This window comes from Colius striatus, chromosome 11 (genome assembly GCF_028858725.1).
Source record: "Colius striatus isolate bColStr4 chromosome 11, bColStr4.1.hap1, whole genome shotgun sequence".
In the NCBI taxonomy this organism is placed as follows: Eukaryota; Metazoa; Chordata; class Aves; order Coliiformes; family Coliidae; genus Colius; species Colius striatus.
In genome coordinates, this window is record NC_084769.1 from 28,948,024 (window position 1) to 28,964,936 (window position 16,913).

At 47.7% G+C, this 16,913-nt stretch overlaps 1 protein-coding gene across 5 annotated transcripts in view; it reads left to right on the forward strand.

Moving 5' to 3' along the window:
• NRP2 (neuropilin 2) overlaps positions 1-9,607 on the forward strand; it is an 89,598-nt gene extending 79,991 nt beyond the window's left edge. For 2 of the 5 annotated variants that reach the window (XM_062004511.1, XM_062004514.1), the window contains exons 16-17: positions 3,761-3,829; positions 4,424-7,880. In XM_062004511.1, coding sequence (XP_061860495.1) covers positions 3,761-3,829; positions 4,424-4,728 — 374 coding nt within the window. In that variant the 3' untranslated portion in view covers positions 4,729-7,880. Of the gene's footprint in view, positions 1-3,760; positions 3,830-4,423; positions 7,881-9,533 lie in introns of those variants that run through there. The other 3 variants (XM_062004515.1, XM_062004516.1, XM_062004513.1) reach the window with 2 other exon arrangements.
• The last annotated feature ends 7,306 nt before the right edge of the window (positions 9,608-16,913 follow it).

A 16,913-nucleotide genomic window follows, 5' to 3' on the forward strand; every position in this document is an offset into this window, starting at 1 on the left:
TACAGTCCCAGAGTCTGCAGACCCCTGTGGGAAGCAGGGAGCAGGAGCACAGGAATGGCAGGAGTGCATCCCAGGCACTCTCCAGGCTAGGATTCTCTGTGCCAGAAAGGCTGTGGGCAGGCAACAAAAAGGGCTGGAAATTGCTGCAAGTTTGATACTTCATTTGGGAAAGGTACCTCTGCTAAGAGGCTCATGTTCTTCACCTAGAAAGAGCCCAACAGGAGCTGTGGCCACCTTCCACAAATGCCTTGTGTATAGAGAGATGCATGGTGATAGCTAGAGCTCTGCCCTGGGGTGGAGGGACACGGCAGGAGGCAGCGCTTGGTGCCCAGACTTAAACTGGATAAAGTTAGTCCAGAAAGAAGAAGCTTTTTTGTTGTTATTCTTCTCGATGGTGTTCATTTGCTTCGAAGGAATGTGGCTCCAGCAGTTGAAACTGGGTGTCCTCTCCAAAGCAATAGCTCTGAGCTTGGTGCAAAGATCTCTGTCTGAGGCAGTGGGTACTGCTGGTTATCCCATGCAGGCAGGCTGGTGTTGAGCACATGTTGTAGTGGGAAGTACATGACAGTCCATATGACGTACCTCTCAGCTTTGCAGAGGTGAGCTGCCTTGGGCAGGTTTAGAGAGCTTTCCAAAGCACGAGAGCAAGAGATGTGTGTGTCTGTGGTGGGATACTGGAGAGCTTTGTTCTTGTGCCTCTTCCATCTGCCCTGGCAAGACATACCAAGTACATGTCACCCTCCTTCCAGTAACCCCCTCCCTTAGCCCAATCCCTCCCAGCCCTGCTACTGTTTTAAAACAGATGTACGTTAAATCTCCTTTCTCTCTGGAAAGACTAATTCTCTCCTGCTCTCCTTCTATTTGAGTTCATATGAACGTGGTACTTCAGTCTCTTCTTGTCTTTGATTAGAATCTCATCTTTCTTTTTCCAGGTCCCATAAATTAGCCTTTTAACTGGCAGTGCTCTCAGATCTAACAGATAACAGCCTTTTCTTGGTATCCGGCTGTTTCTAACAGCATCTGTGACATCATCTTTTGGGCATGACCAGCTAGCTAGGTGCTCGCAGGAGAAAGTATTCCTTATGTTTAAATACAGTTTTCCCCTAACTTTCTTGTCTATCCTTCTCCAGTATATTTTCCCCCTTTTTAAATTGCACCTGAAAGCTACCCTTTAAGGAAGAAGCTCCCCATAGGGCAATGCATCTCCCTCGCATCTGCCAAGCAGCTTGCAGGGCTTTTCTAGGGACTGCTTTCCAAGGGGGTCACTTTCCATGGTCTGCTCCACTTGTGACAATGTTGCTGAGACTTTGTCACAAAGGCACCTAATTGATGACAAATAGCAAGCTGGTTTCTGTGATGGGAAATTATCTCCACTAGGAACTGAACTGAGACCACCAGCGTCAATTCCCACAGCCAGCCACATAGCCAGAGCTGATTTTATTAATGACTGGAGAAACCCTAGTATGGAAAAACAAATGTTGAGTTCTAGTTTTCCAAAGCCAGCGTAGAGCCCTGTGTGACAACATATGCTTTGATAGCAATGAAGTGGTGTGTAGGGAACAGAAGAATGAGAGCCTACCGTGGGCCTGAGGAGGAGGATGAATGGGTGAAGAGGAAGACAGCATTTACGCAGGACTTGGAGTCAAATTATCACAGGGAACTGAGAAAATTTCTAGAAGAAGAAATAGATTTTGGGCTGGGCTTTTTGTATAAATGTGCTCTCATTTCAAGTATTCCCAGCACTCCTTCCTTTTAGGTTGGAAAAAAATGGTGTTCTTTTGAAAGTGTTGATTAACCGATACTTTGGTTTTTCTGGCATTTCCCTCAAGACTGCCCTGGGAAATAAAAAAGCACTAAATTACTAGCTTGTTCTCACACAAAATTTACAGGAGCTACAATATGGAAAGGCAAAAGGCTTCCAACAGCCTTTCCCCACACACAGGCTACTTGGGCAGACCGTGGTCCCATTTTGACCTTTGCTTGTGTTCAAGCAGGTGACAGTTTCTGTAGGGCTGTGTGTGCAACATAAATGGCAAATCTCACTGCTTGTCTGCAGATGAAGGACTAGCAAAGCAGACATCTCCACGTGTGAACTGCTTTGCAAGTTATTTTTCCACATGTTCGGCTCTAAATGTTTGCAAGAGGCCCTCAGGCAGTTCTCCTAGCCCTAAGATGTTGCCATCTGGGCCTGTCAGTTCTGGAGGTGTTGAGAAATCATGTGAACTCAATGCTAAAGTGAGGATTTACAAAAGATGGTGTGCACCTATGTTTCTTGAACAAGCTACCAGCAGCCTGAAGTCAGCTTAATTACCTGGCTCACTAGACACTGAGCTCATTGTCAGGAGGAGCAAGTGTTGGGTTTTTTGTGTTCCTGTTCCCAGGTTTGCTTGAAAATTCAAATAAATGCCGTAATCCTTTGAGTGCAGGGGGTCAAAAGACAATTCTGCCCAAATAATTGTTGTTGGGGAATATACCCTTAGTACCAGCACAGAGGAGCATTGCAGTCAGGGTGTAAGGTGGTGTTAGGGCAGCATGGCGTTCAGCAGAGCCCCCTGCTCTGGAAGTGAACCTTGAAACACTGATGGTGGGGAAATTGCCTGGTACCATTGCCTGACAATTCAAAAGGCTTTTTCAAGTCCTAAATCTCTGTGCAAATATGCACAAACAATTCTTTTATAAGGTTTTGAATACTTTCACACGTGTCTTTTTAGGCACAAGTTGCATCCTTTGCTTTTGGTGGTTTATAAGTAACCTCTTGCCGCTTCTGTGCAAGGTGTGAAGTAGCCTTGATTTTCAACCACATCTGTTTCAAGGGTGTGCCTTCTACCTCTTTCTAGTAGTCTGTAATTTTCTGCATTCCTGATCATTTTGAGGTGCCTTCTCAGTTGAGCACCCCAAGCGACAGTCAGCTTTGAAAAACATCTAAGCAGGTGGAAATGAAAGGGCATTTTCTTTTGGAAAACCAAAGAAGAGCCATGGCAACTGGATGCAGAGATAATGCTAGGAAGGCTGCATGGGAAAATAACTTCTGCTCAGATTACAGGGTGTGCATTTGGTTACTAGTGCTTGACCTGTGCTGAACAATAAAAGGAAATGTCATCACTAAAAGGAATTTTGATCAGAAAAATGTTAACATAAATGCCTAGATATGGACACCCATTTGCCACTCTCCCCCATTTCAACCAGCTTTTGCATTAAAACATATAATGATGATACATGACTTCCTCAAATTACTATGAATTTATCTGAAACCCAAAGAGAAACTGGGTCATTCAAGCTCTGTGTCCAGCAAGATGTATGGGAAAAGACAAAAAATTGAGCGTGCTAAACGGATCTAGCATTAGTGGCATGTAATGATAGGCTCTAAGATGCTATTCAGAGGTGTAATGATAATACCCTTGAGCATGTTAATAGTGAATTATGGCCGTTATGCAGGCACCAATAACAATATTTTAGTCCTATTCAAGTTATCTAGTTTCTTTGCTTTTTGCTTGCTCTTCTTTCTTAAAAGCCGGTCATTTGGTGATCATGAAATGGAATGCAGTGGGAAGATCCTTTTCTCTCAAGGATGCAAGAGTCTTCATTGGCTTTGGCTTAAGGAAGAAGAGAAAAAGTTCTTCCTCCTTCCATGAGCAAATGTCTTGCAGTAGTTTAACTGTTGCTTTCTTCTGGCCAGCCTCGCAATCCTGTGATCAGTGTTAAAATGACACCTCTGAAAGTCCTTTTTAAGCAAACAGTGCTTCCCGTTTTGTTGTTCTAGTGAACTTTCCAAGAATGGAGGATGACTTTCCAATCTCTGAGCAAGACTTTGAAGACGATAATGATCGAGGTAGGTATCCAAATGCCACAGGCGCAATTTATCTGGGAGAGCTTGTGTTTTAGTACGCGATGCTACAGTTGCTGCAAACAAACCTTAGCTTTAGTGGAGGTTAGGAGCCAGAACACTCTTGAGAACGTGAATTGAAGTGATGGCTTGGTGTCTGGACAAAGACATTGGTTTTCATTTCTTGTTTTCCCTTTTCAACAGCCAGCAAACCTTGCAGAGTCAATATATTGTATTTGTGTTAGGACAAATGGAACTAATCTTTCAAGCATTAATTGCTGCTTGTGTGGCATTTTGACTTGTAAATGGAGAAAATTAAGTCTGGGAGCTGTGACAGTTTGTTTTCATAGTTTTGGGCCCAATGGCACTCGAAGGGCCAGAGTTTCAGTGGATGTAAAATGCTAGCATGCTACTTACATAGCCTGAGATGTAAGAGGGAATTAGGGCATCTAACTTTCTTGGTTGTTTGGTGCTTCACATCAGTTTTGGATCTGGGTTTGCAAATCTTGCTTGTGAGGCCATCCCAACTCGAAGAAATGCATGTATAAATGCGAGGGGAAAAAGGAGATCCCTGGATAATAAGTACCCATTCCACTGCAGATTACTTTGGATCCGATAGGAACGACACACTGTTCTCTACTAACTCTCCAGGAACCCCGAAGCTGGACAAAGAGAAAAGCTGGCTCTACACCCTTGATCCCATCCTAGTAACCATCATAGCGATGAGCTCCCTTGGTGTCCTCCTGGGTGCCATCTGCGCCGGGCTGCTCCTCTACTGCACGTGCTCATACACCGGGCTGTCCTCGCGGAGCTCCACCACGCTGGAGAACTACAACTTTGAGCTGTACGACGGCATCAAACACAAGGTCAAGATGAACCACCAGAAGTGCTGCTCGGAGGCCTGATGGGTGCCCTGGGCATCGTCCTCGACATCAAGCCCGGTGAGATAGGCTGGTGGGGGGTACTTTTTTCTGATTTCTATGGGAAGTGAATGCCATAACAGGGAAGGAGGGGTGTGGGAGGAGCAGGGGAGGCACTGCTCCTGCCACCGGCTCCCGCTGGCAGGTCATGCTCCAGCAGGACTAAGCAGGATGTTCCCACAAACTGGACTGTGCTTTGCAAGGGTGCACCGAGACCCTTGTCTGTTGGTTCAAATTATTTTTCTGCTGATGTGAGTGTCTGGGATGTGGCAAGGGAGGCTGATTTACCTTTTGGATGTGAGAAACTAAATGTTGCTCATTATTTCCCACCTCCTTTCTCTAGTGAGTTGCTGAGAAGGCTAAGGGATTTCTTCAGCCACCCTGTCTTTAGAAATAATACACACACACACATACACACACATGCACACACATAGACCCTGTCCATTTTAGACCCTATCCAGATATCATTTTGGCGGTAAAGATTTGTGCACTTCACACTAAGTCCAGGAAGCTTCAGTTTCTAGCCCTGAAAATGGAAGCATCTTGTTACCTTCCACTTTCCTTCTTCTGGTAGAGGCAAAAGGTGGGATATTGGCTTTAGTGTCAATGGTAACAACAACACTTTTTGAAATCATTAAGAAATAAAATAGAAAGGAAACCCTATGTGTAGAAGCACCTCTTTGAGAGAAGCTGAAGAGCCTTAAAGTGATTTGTGAATAAGAGCCATTTATTAAATCCAGATCTTGGATTGCAACAGCTGAGGCCTTCATCAGGAAGGCTTTGCTTTGAATCTCCCACCCATCTTGATCCTGCCCTTTTTCTTTTTACTGTAATGAGAAAATTGCAGCAAACAAAAGATATAGCCCGTCAGGCTGCCAGCTTTGGGAAGGGAGATTCACTTGGGGTTTGACTTGAGGCACAGGGCCAGTTAGAGAAAATGAGCAAGAGAAGGTGGCTGGACCCATGCTCACAGCCCCGAGAGCTCTGTCACAATGCCTGCTGGGCCCCCTCACCTTCACAGTCTCCCCTTCTCCCTGGAGCTGAGAGGCACGAGCTGGCACCGTCAGCGCAGCTGGACCAAGCAGCTACTGCTGCATACCCTTTGGAGCAAAGCTGTGCTGCTCCTGATCATTAGCAAAACTGCAAAGTTTTATTTATGAGTCGTGTTTTGGTTTACGTTGAACAAGTGCCTTAGAAGTATTTTTCCTCCGATGATCAGTGCTGTATCAAACAACAAGTGAGGCCTTCATCCTTCCCCAGTGAAACATCCTTCTTCACCACTGTCTACTGGGTAGAGCCTGGCTGAAGGAGTCTGGCCCTTCTGCTTTCAAGTGGTCTGGCTACGTTGCCTGGCAGCTGATACCTCTCCACTTACTGCTGTGCTGAGGGAGAAGAGTGTTATGAAAACAATTTAATGGAGAAACAGAGCTCAAATACTGGGTCCCAAACCAATACCTTCATTTCCAATTCAGCCCAGACAGATCAGTCCTATCAGCTTGCATATACATAAGCAAGAAACATTTCCAGCACTTTGGGTTTGCTTTTCCAGGGTCTCTTTGGAAATACCTGACATGTCCTACTTTTACATTTTGCATAGCAACAATTTGGGTTGGGAATGGATTTTTCTTTTTTTTCTTTTTTTTCTTTACCTCACTAACCACAAAACACCAAAGATGTGATGTGCTGTGAAGTTTGCCCAGCCCCTGCAAACACATTGTGCAGGAGGCTGTTTGGGCAGCGGCTGGAGAGATGAGCACGAACAGTGCCACAGCTGCTTTTCAATGTGGTGGGAATAGGACCATTTGTCTAGTGTTTCATGAAGAGCTCCATCAGACAGTAGGGTTTTTTATTTGGTGTGTGGGGGGAAGATTAAAAAAGCCTTCTCCAATGTAAGAAGACATGTGCATTCCCGGGGAAGCAGATTGAGCAGCTGGGTCATCGAAACATGCACGACACATCCACACACTAGCAGAGATGCTCACACACAAAGGCCTTCATTTTTTCAATTCACACTGTGCGCCCAAGAGAAACAGCAGTAAAGGTATCTCCTTTCAAATCACCTTATTTCTCTTGGCATTCTTCACAGACAAATTCCACAGGGGTATTATTTTACTGTACAAAAGAAACAGAGGAAATGTACCAGACCATTTCAAAGCTGGGTTGCTGCTGCTCAATGATTTTATCCCCTTCAAATCACAGAAGAGGGGAAGGATGAATGGAAAAGGACCATACAGTAGAAAAGTCAACTTAGGCAAACAATAGGTGAAAATATATAACTGAAGAGGTGACGTTATGGTGTCTAGTAAGCGTACAGAGAGAAGAGTTTGTCTATACATATATTCAGAAATAGTGTGTTTGCACATGCACGTGAATTCTCTGTATGTATCGTGTATGTGACTTATTCCGTGGGACTGACTCGTGTTACTATATCTCTTGATCTGGGGCAGGAGAGTACTGCTGATCTTGGCACTAATTTGACACGGGCCCAGCAAAGCGCCCACCCCGTGTATGTCTCGGCTGCCCCTTCCCAACGAGGCAGGGCCCAGGTGCATGTGCTGCCCAGCTGGAGCAGGCCAACAATGCTGCAAAGCCGATACCTCACTTACCTCTGCTGGGTGCTTTACTGTTCTACAGAAAACTGTGTTTGATTGTAACTTCAACAGGGAAAACAGAAAAAAAAAAAAAAGAGAGAAAAGTTGTGCGTTCAATTCATTGCATCCTCCTCTGCAAACAGATTAGGTTTGCTGATCACAATTCCCTCTGTGAAACTCAGAAGAGAAAAATGAAAAAAAAAAAAAGGAATTGGTGTTAATGCTTTTGCTGAAATGGGCTGTTGCCTCCACACCCTTCCCATGCCACAGACGTGTTGCTAACAGGCAGGCTGGAGTGCTGGCTGATTTCATTTTGTGGGAAGGTGCCGGGGGTGAGCATGGGAATTAAACCATTAAGAAATTATATGCAGAAATGGAACTTTTCCAAGGTTTGCAGTTTAAGGTGTTTGACCGTTCACTGGCTGAGCCAGGACTTAAGGACTTAAAGAGCTTTTACTGTGATTCTTCGATGTAAAAAAAACAAAAACAAAAACAACAAAAAAAAGTCAAACTGTGTTTATATGATTTGTATAAAAACCTTTTAAAATGACTATTTAATAAACATTACGGTAGAGGTTATGTTTCAGTGCCTCTTTATTTTTTTTTTAATGAAGGAGCATCAACAAGGAAAGCAAACTGGGAGGGCTATAGGTGGCCAGAAACCCTCCCAAGAAACTAAGGGAGGACTAGAGGCACAGTGGGGCCATGCCCATTGGGGCCATGCCCACCGCCCTCCTTCGCTGCACGTTGCCCATCCTCTTGGGCCACCTGTGCCTTCTCTGCCTCCTTCCACCCTTGGGGCACACAGGGGACTGATCCAGCTCAGCCACTTCACCAGGGTGCGGGTGCTGGGTGTGTCCCTGTCCTGGTCCCACAGGCCTGTGACAGCAGGCAATGATTGTGTGGCATGGGTCTCTGCGCTTCAGCATCAGCCACATCCTTGAGGGGACAGAAGGTGTCCATCAGCAGAGACCCCCAGCAAACTCCACAGCCAAGCCTGGCCCCACATACTTCTCTTCTCTACTCCCTCTCTGCTCTGTCCACTGCCTGATGGTGACCCTGGCCCAGGCAAGTCCTGTATCTCGGAGGAGTCCCAGCACCCTGCCGCTCTCCCTGCACAGGGTGGCTGGGAGGCAGTGCCGGGCTGCAGGCAGGCGGCTGGAGAAGCAATGGGGCTGAACCTACAGCATGGAAACTCACGATTATTTACGGGCACCCTGACAAACAAGAGCAAATCTATCAAGTCCTAGGCACCTTGAGAGCAAATGAAATGTTTCTGCTATCTCCTTACCTCCAACACAGTGGCCCCCTCCCAAAGTGCACCTGTGTTAAAGAGGGTCTTTAAGTGATGAAGGGCAGCTGGCAGCTTAGATGAAGATGACAGTGTAGCTGCAACCTTGACAGCTCTTCCCTCACCCTGGAATAAAGAACTGATGTGCAGATTGATACCTAGGGGAGAGGCTGTCAGAGAGCAGGATGGAGACAGCAGATAAGTGACTCAATCAGTGTCAGCCCTGTCCTGCAGTAACACCACCTGTAAATCACAGCGCTTAAAGAGGCGCCTCTGCTGCAGCGAGGAGCAGAGAGCAGGGAGTGGGAAAACAGGTGCTGAAGCAGATGTGTGCATTGGCTGGGGCAAAGGCCTGAGAGCCAGGCTCCAGGTGCTGCCTGGGCCCAAAGGGCAGGACAGGCAGCTACTCACCTCTGCAAAGTGAAATCTTTAGGGTTCTGGATTGCTTGGGGTTTTTTTTAGGGCAAGCTGTGATTGCATTTGAGTGGGCTGCTCTGGAGCCAGCAGGATGGAGTGGGACTCAGGGGTGCCTGTCTGAGTTTGCCATGCACACAGGGGTACCTGCTGCCAGCCAAAGCTGTTGGGGACAGGGGGTGTGCCATGGGGGCATTTCACGTGGCACAAGGGAATCAGCGGCCGAGTGGGCTAATGAAATAGATTTCACCATTCTCAGGCTGCTCCAAGGTGGGGATCCAACCACTCCAGTATGTCCTTGAGAGCTGATTGCAATCGTGCACGCACCCTTGCTGTCTCTCTTACCGCTGCTTCTTTGAAATATTCCTTTGCTTCCAGGTTTAATGGAAAATCTTTTCAAATAATGACTTGCTCTCTGGACAGCTGGGGGCTTGGCAGTGAAGAGGAGCCATGGGGCTGAGCTAATGAGTGGATTTGTAATTAATTGCATGCAGGTGCAAGTGGAACCTCCCGTCGCCTCTCTCTCCTCTGTCTGTCTCTGAAGAGCTGCTCTGTCTCCCGGAGACTGGCGCTATCACCAACCATCCAAGGGGACTGAGCGAAGCCTGGTGCCAGCTTTCCTGTGGACAGCCACTTTGGCAGACAGGATGTGGAGGCTGTTGCTCCCATCACCCACCCCTGTGGGCACCACAGGGAACCTGCCCATTGCAGCACATTGCCTTTACACCTCTGCTCCTGTCAGGCTCCCTGCGTTCAGACCATGACTACTAGCACCCATAAAGGTACCTTCTCCCTGCCAAGCAGCTCCATGCTGTCCCTCCCTGGGAAAGTCTGATTGCTCTGTTGGCTGTAGCTGCACAGAAATAGTTCCTGCCTTCCCACTTTACACTCCACATGGGCCAAGCACGCCTGGATGTGAGAGGTGTTGGTGAACCCCCAGGTGCTGATTCCTGGAGAGCTGAGCACCAGAGACACCTCCACAGCTGGTGTCACCACTGCTGTGTCCACACTGTGTTCTTTTGGGCTTACTTTGGCTGTCCCAGTGGGTGCTCAGCAGAGCTCTTGTGGTTGTAAATATAGAGGGTGACGTCAGGTTTTCATGTCCATAACAAAATTTTCATTGGAGTCAACAGATCTCTATGGTCACTGGCACTGACCAGGTAGGATTAGGCTTTCCTGCCAATGCCTGTTGCATGCAGCAACCCATTTAAGCAACAACATGCAGCAACAAACTCACCGTGACTAATAGGAAAATAACTAATCCTTAATGTGTTGAGAGAGAATGACTCTTCTGCTCCTGTATCATAACTCAGTTGCACTACTAATATCTGAAATGGAAAGCGCTGAATTAAACACTAAGCAGCAATACCCAAGCCTAGGCCTGGGTGCCAGAATTCAAGAGAAGAAATATAGCCCTGCTTCTGTGTGCTGCTGCAGTGGGTGGAGGGCTGCAGGATGAGCAGCGTGGGCTGGTGGCATGGGATTGTTTGCTGCAAAAGACTTTGCTAACCTTTCCTCAGTTAAGTGTTTACAAACCTGGAGGAAATCGCTGGCCCAGATGTTGCTGATAATTTCCTATCAGATCCCTTCTGGCACAGTGCAGGGCTGCTTTGTCACCCTTCGGATCAGCTGCCAATCTCACGCTTAGTAACAGAGTTGACTGACTTATTTGCAAACACCATCAAATTGCTCTCCTGGTCTCTCAGGTTTACACAGAGACGTAACTCTGCCCTGGCTTCAAGCCCAGCTTTCATTGCAGCCCTTGAAGCACACTCCCAAACAGAGTAGCCTTCAGCGGAGGCACAGGGTAGATCTTCCCCAGCCCATAGGCTATGTTGGATAGGGCCAAGGCAGCCCTGGCTGTGCTGCCCCTTGGGAAATGCTTCCCCAAGCCACACCAGACAAGGGGGTGAGGTCTTCTAGCAGCCTTCAGGGACAGCCATTCCCAAATGTATTTCAACCTCATATTTTAAGAAGACATTCAATGTGCTTACCACAGCTGAGGAGGTCTTTACACTGCAACAATAATCCAGTGGTTGGCCATGAAATCCTCAGCACAGTGTCACATCCATCCCTTTCAGTGGTGAAGTTTTATTAACTTAGGGTGTGAAAACTTTTGGAGAGGAAAAAGTCTCTCTCTCTCTGAGAGAAATAAGGATGATTTAAGCAGTCTGGGTGTATTTGAGATGGAGAGCGAGTTCCCTAGCTGACACATCAGAGGGAAAAACTGTAAGCCAAGGCTGCATTTATTAAAGAAGGAAGCAGGAGCTGTGTAAAGCCAACCCTTTTAAGCACTCCACGAGAGCATTTTAATAAAAAGCACAAGCCCACAGCAAATCACAGCTCAGAAGGGGAAAAAAATACTTGTCAATTCCTGTCAAGTTTTGAAGAATCATCTGAGCTTAAGGAAAAATGAATTCCTGCTCTGCTCCTCTCCCCTGCCCCCCCTTTTCCTCTCCCCCTGTGTCCAGAACCTCGCCCCGCCCAAGACACACTGCAAATCATGCCAGGGAGCAAGGGGAGCCGCCACTGCTGCCCCAGCCACAGCAAGGCCCGCATGAGGATTGAAGCTTAAAGAAAACGAAATTTATAGTTGGAGCATTAAAATATTAAAGGGCCTTAAAGAACAGCCATGAATCTGGATTGGGGCGGGGAAGTGGAGGAAGTAAAAGCAAGTCTGTCATCAGGCAGAGAGAAATGGCTGCTGGACTTGACAACTCACATAAATCTGGCAGGGGAGAAGAAATAAAGTCCAATCAGACCCAAAAAGAGGGGAAAAAAAAAAAAGGCGATGAAACTATTTTAGGGCATAAAGAGTGAAAAGGAGAGGGAAAGCAAAATAAGATAAGGAGTTGAAAGCAGAGAAGCGATTATAAAAATAGCAGAAGTACAGATGGAGGTAGAAGAGAAAAATTATTAAAATTATTAAAAATGGCCAGAAATGCCCTGGTGGCACAGGTATTTTTGACAATGCTGCCCAAAACTCGTCATTTTTTCTTGCGCACCAAGAATTTGTTGAGTGGGCTTCAAAAACTTAGACCCTGCATGGGTCTAGACCCTGCATGGACATGAGGAAGAGCCCTCATCATGCAGAGCACCATCTCGAAACTGCCCAGTGAGGAGGGATGGGCACGGAGCCCCACGCAAGCCTCGGGCATGACAGAGCAAAACCGCTGCCTTTCCAGAGGCAGACCAGTACTCGCCGGGCAAATCAGCAAACACTGCTCCCCACGAGCAGCACAACCTACTCCTGAGCAGAGGATGGGCCCCAAGCTGACCTCAGAGCTTCCCCAAGATCCATGGCCGGTCATACAACATGGCCGGGCTGCAAATACTCTGTGGTGCAAGACAGTGCTGAGACTGAGATAGCACCTCAGGGGCTGCTGCCTGGCTATGCTGGGGAGGGAGCACAAATCCAGCAGGGAGATGCAGCCATCAGTTGGGAAACAGGGTGCAGAGAGGGCTGGATTTACAAAATGCTGTCTGTAAGCCAGCCCTCCCTCCGCAACACTAAACAGAAAACAACATTTAGATACATTTCAGAGAAAAACATGGAGCATCTGGTTCCCTTTGCTGGTGTACATAGCAAGAAAAAGGTTCGCAGTACATCTGATTACCATAAAAGAGAGAGCTATGCAGAAAAAAAGCCACATTAGAGTACACTGCCCAAAACAAAGTTAAATGTCTGCCTTGTTTTGAACATACTCATGGTGGAAATGTGAGCAAAGGTCATCCCAAATTAATGAGAACTGTAAATGGCTGGCCTGGGACTGGCACCCTGCCACCACGTCTCGCCCAGCAGTTCTGATTTACCAATTTATTTATTTTGCTGGGTGGAGAGACATCCTGCACAAACGTTGAAGGGCAGGCCTGGCCCTGCTTGTAGTTGATGTGAGCTGGTTCAGCCAGAGTGGGAAGCTACGGGCTCACAGGCCCATTCCCACCACAGCTCCCTCCTGCACCAGCCCAGCCTCTTGAGATCGAGATCAGCAGCATACCACAGCCACCCAGGTCTCCTGGCCCAGACAGAAGTGAGGCTGGGGACTGGCAGGAAAGCCATGCCACTTGCCACTGCTGTCCTTTGCTCTCACTACAAGAAAATCCCAGTGCCTGGAAGGGGACATCTGCCCACTAACACACGGCAGAGCAGCTGTGTTGAGGAGGGTGATAGATGTGTCTGCCCAGTTGTATGGTTTTGTTTGGTTTAGGCAGAAGGAGGAGGAAGAAAAGCCTGGTTCTGGCTCTGGCTTTCATCCTGGAAAGGAAAAGCATCTTGTCAGCTCTTGCTTTTCTGAACTTCAAATACAGAAACATCTTGGTGCTGTCCAAGCAGCTCATTCCAGCTTCAGCAGCACTCACATGCAGCCCTTTAAGCATGCTTTGTAAGGCAGTTGGGCATCTCAGACAGAGCCCAGTGTGCCAGTGGCACTGCCTCAGTCGGGGCCACAGGCAGCCCCGGGGCTCTGGCTGCACACCAGATTAATTAGCCCCTCTGACAACCCTCAGACAGCCGGGGCTGCGCTGCTGACGCAATCTCCAAAGCTCATTAAAACAGAGCAGTGCCACGCTTGGGATGGAGCTGGTGCAATGGTTTGGGTGTCATGATAAAACTGTTAAAATAGCAATCTGCAGTCCCTGGCAGGCCCTGCTGCGCAGCAGTGCCAAGGCCGTGGGATGTGAGGAGGGCCTGTAATGTGATCCACAGCTGAGCTCTGAAACCAGGATGCACTTCAAGGGCTAAGCAGGATGGTGACACTGGGTCAAATGATGGGGATTCGGCAGGCAATGTGGGAGGATGGGAAGGGCTGACATATCCACGATGTCACAAAGAGGACATTGCTCAGTGACTTAAAAAATGAACTCATCTGACTGAGGTTATCAGTCTCAGGATAATAATAAAGTTGTGAAGGCAATGATGTTGGTGGACTTGCAGAGAGTCAACATCCTGGCTCAGAAATAAGTGATAAAGATTTCCCCCAGATGTTGGAGATGAAGGGGCGATAATGCTGATAAAACACAGGGACGAAGCAGCAGTGCAGCCACAGTGACTCATTGCAGTTACCCAGGCGACTTGGCAGGCTAGGAAAATATTTGTACAAGTTGTAACAAGCCCTATTCATGTTCCTGCTGATGCCCGAGGGATGCCCTGAAGAATTTGGATGGCAGCAGCAGGGTGCCAGGCTGCTCTGACCAGGTGAGTCGGGCACAGAGGGCTTCTCTGGGCATATGGGGATTTTCACATGCTAAAAATCTCTGATGTGGCCACCCAAGTTGCACTGTAATGCTATCTCTGGCAGAAACACTTTTTAAAATGAGGATACTAATTATAAACCACAGTCTCTTGATGCCCCCATCTAGCCTAGACAGAACGCACTTTGACTGGGCTTGCAAACGCAGATAGTGTTGCAGGCCCCATGCCTGCACAAGGCTTGGCACACTGTGCCTCTTCCCTGGACACAGGTAACTTCAGGATTGGATCCATAGCAGGACAGGAGCTGGGAGGACCGCTCCTCCTGGCTGCCCCCCTGCTTCACAGTCCTGGGGGTGGAGGAGCCCACACATGCAGGTACTTCAGAGGCACGGCCCAGGCGACCTACCTGCATCCATATGAGCAAGCTGTAACTTACTTGTGAGCATCCTTGTGTGGAGTAGGAGGGTCCCAGCATGTGATGCATCATTCTCTGTGCACAGGTGGTGGGGCTGGAGCTGACTTCTGCTGCTTGCACTTCCAGAGGTAAAAAGTACATCCAAAACCCATATCTTTAAAAAAAAAAAAGAAGGAAAGAGAGGAGCTAAATGTAATTAATAAAATAAATAAAACAAAGGCTGGGACTGCATTTTGGTGGCAATGTGAGGCAAAGCCTTTGTCAGGGATGTGCTGCAAGGGCTGATTCCCTGCAAGGGCTTTGCCTACACAGCTGGCAGAGATGGGATGGGATGGGATGGGATGGGATGGGATGGGATGGGATGGGATGGGATGGGATGGGAAGGGATGGAGGTGAGAAGCCATAGCAGTGCCAGCTGTGGGCTCAGCCAAAAGTGAAGGGGCAAGCCAGAGACCTGCTTATTTCCCAAGTTCCGTATGTTAAGTGGTGATGGACTGCAGTGCCGTAAAAGCTCAGGCTGTAGAAGCCCAACCTGGCTGCAGCTCTGCCTGGAGCTCAAGGCCACAGCAGCAGGTCCCTGTGCCAGGCACATCCCACGTCACCCTGCACTGAGCAAGCCTCTCGGCCCTACTGCAGCCCTGCTCACCATGAGACCCAGCCCCTTCCCCTAACAGGCCCTGCCTGATTCCCCTGACTAGTTCTTGTTGTCTTGAGCTGGCAAGGCAGGACACCGTCTTTATCCTGCTCCTTTGTTGCTCTGCTTTACAATGGAGATTAATTTAGAAAAAAAAGCATTATTAAAAAAATCAGCTCTCACCCCTCTCTCTCCTGCTCTGCCCTCCCCAAGCAGTGATGGGGGATAATGAACTACTATCATCCAAAGAGCACTTAATGACAGTATTCGCTCTGTGTGTACGTAGCATTGGCTGTTCTCAGAGCTCTCATTATGAATAGTTTTCAAGCTGTTTTAACTATTATCTGATACAAAGGGGAGCTCACTGTTAGGTGCCTATTTCCATTGCTGAAGCTGGTCAACATGATTCACACAGAGCTGCGACACCACAGCCGACAGCTAATACTCCTGCTCTCTTGCCCCCATCTTTATGGCAGTGGAGAAGGCCAGGCTCTCCTTCCCTGTCACTTGCCTTGTCCTCACCTCCAGGCTCCTTTTTTGGGCTTATGCAGAATCCAAACTGACCGTCTTCAGTGTCCTGGGTTACATCCCCCTCCCGCCACTGGATCTACAGGTGCTTATGGCACTGCTGAGCCTGTGCCTCTGACTGTCCACCTTTGGGGGCTGTGAATCCTCTCTGCAGGCTTGGCAAGGGGAAAGGGACCCAGCCTGATCTTCATCTGTGCTGCAGAGACATCACGAAGATGAGCTAAAACAATCTGTTCTCCCATCTTTTCCAGGACCTTTTGCCGTGAGACACAATATTTTGGAGGGGCAGCTGAAATCTTGCTGGTGTTAATTTAGTTTCAGCCTGCTCGCTGTTAACTTCAGGCTTGCTGCGCTTTTTGTGGTTCCTTTTTCTTAAAGAAAGCTTATTTTCTCTTAAAGCAGGGTGAGAAGCAGCTTGGCACCACAGACACTTTAAAGATGTTTGAACATTTGCAAGAAGAAGCAAACACATTTTTAAAACATTATGAAAACCACCTTGAACAACAACTTCTCAGCAAGAGCCCCTCGCAGACTCTCTCATTTGCTGAAGGAGCCCATCGCTCAGCCTGGGGAGGGATCTGAGGCTCAGCACATCCCTCTGTGCTTTTATGCTGCATCTCAAAATCCCACTCCCAGCGCACCATCCCACAGGGCCAGGGCAGTGGCTCTGGACAATGAGGGGGGTATGAGCTCTGCTAAATTACAGCATTATTAAAAACAAGGAGGGGCAACCCAAGGCAGCCCCTTCCTGCAGCCATACTCACCTGCCAGCTCTCAGAAATGGCTCATAGAAAGAAAGAGGAAAATAAGTTCACAACATATTTCAGCTTAGTCAAGTGAGCAGTGGTTCCTGGGCTGCTCCTGGGCCTCACTGGGATTTTCAGGTATCATTTCACACCATCGTTCTTACATGAAAATGGAATACAGTTTATCTTTCCCTTTCCCTCAAATGCAGTTTCCTTATTGAAACTTTGATATTTTTTTTGGTCAATAAAAAACTTGAGAGATGGTTTTATTTTTAATGAATTGTGAAAAAATAAGAGTGTCTATGCACAAAAAATTTACATGTCTGCTGACATCCAGTTAATAGTCAATCTGCTTTCTGT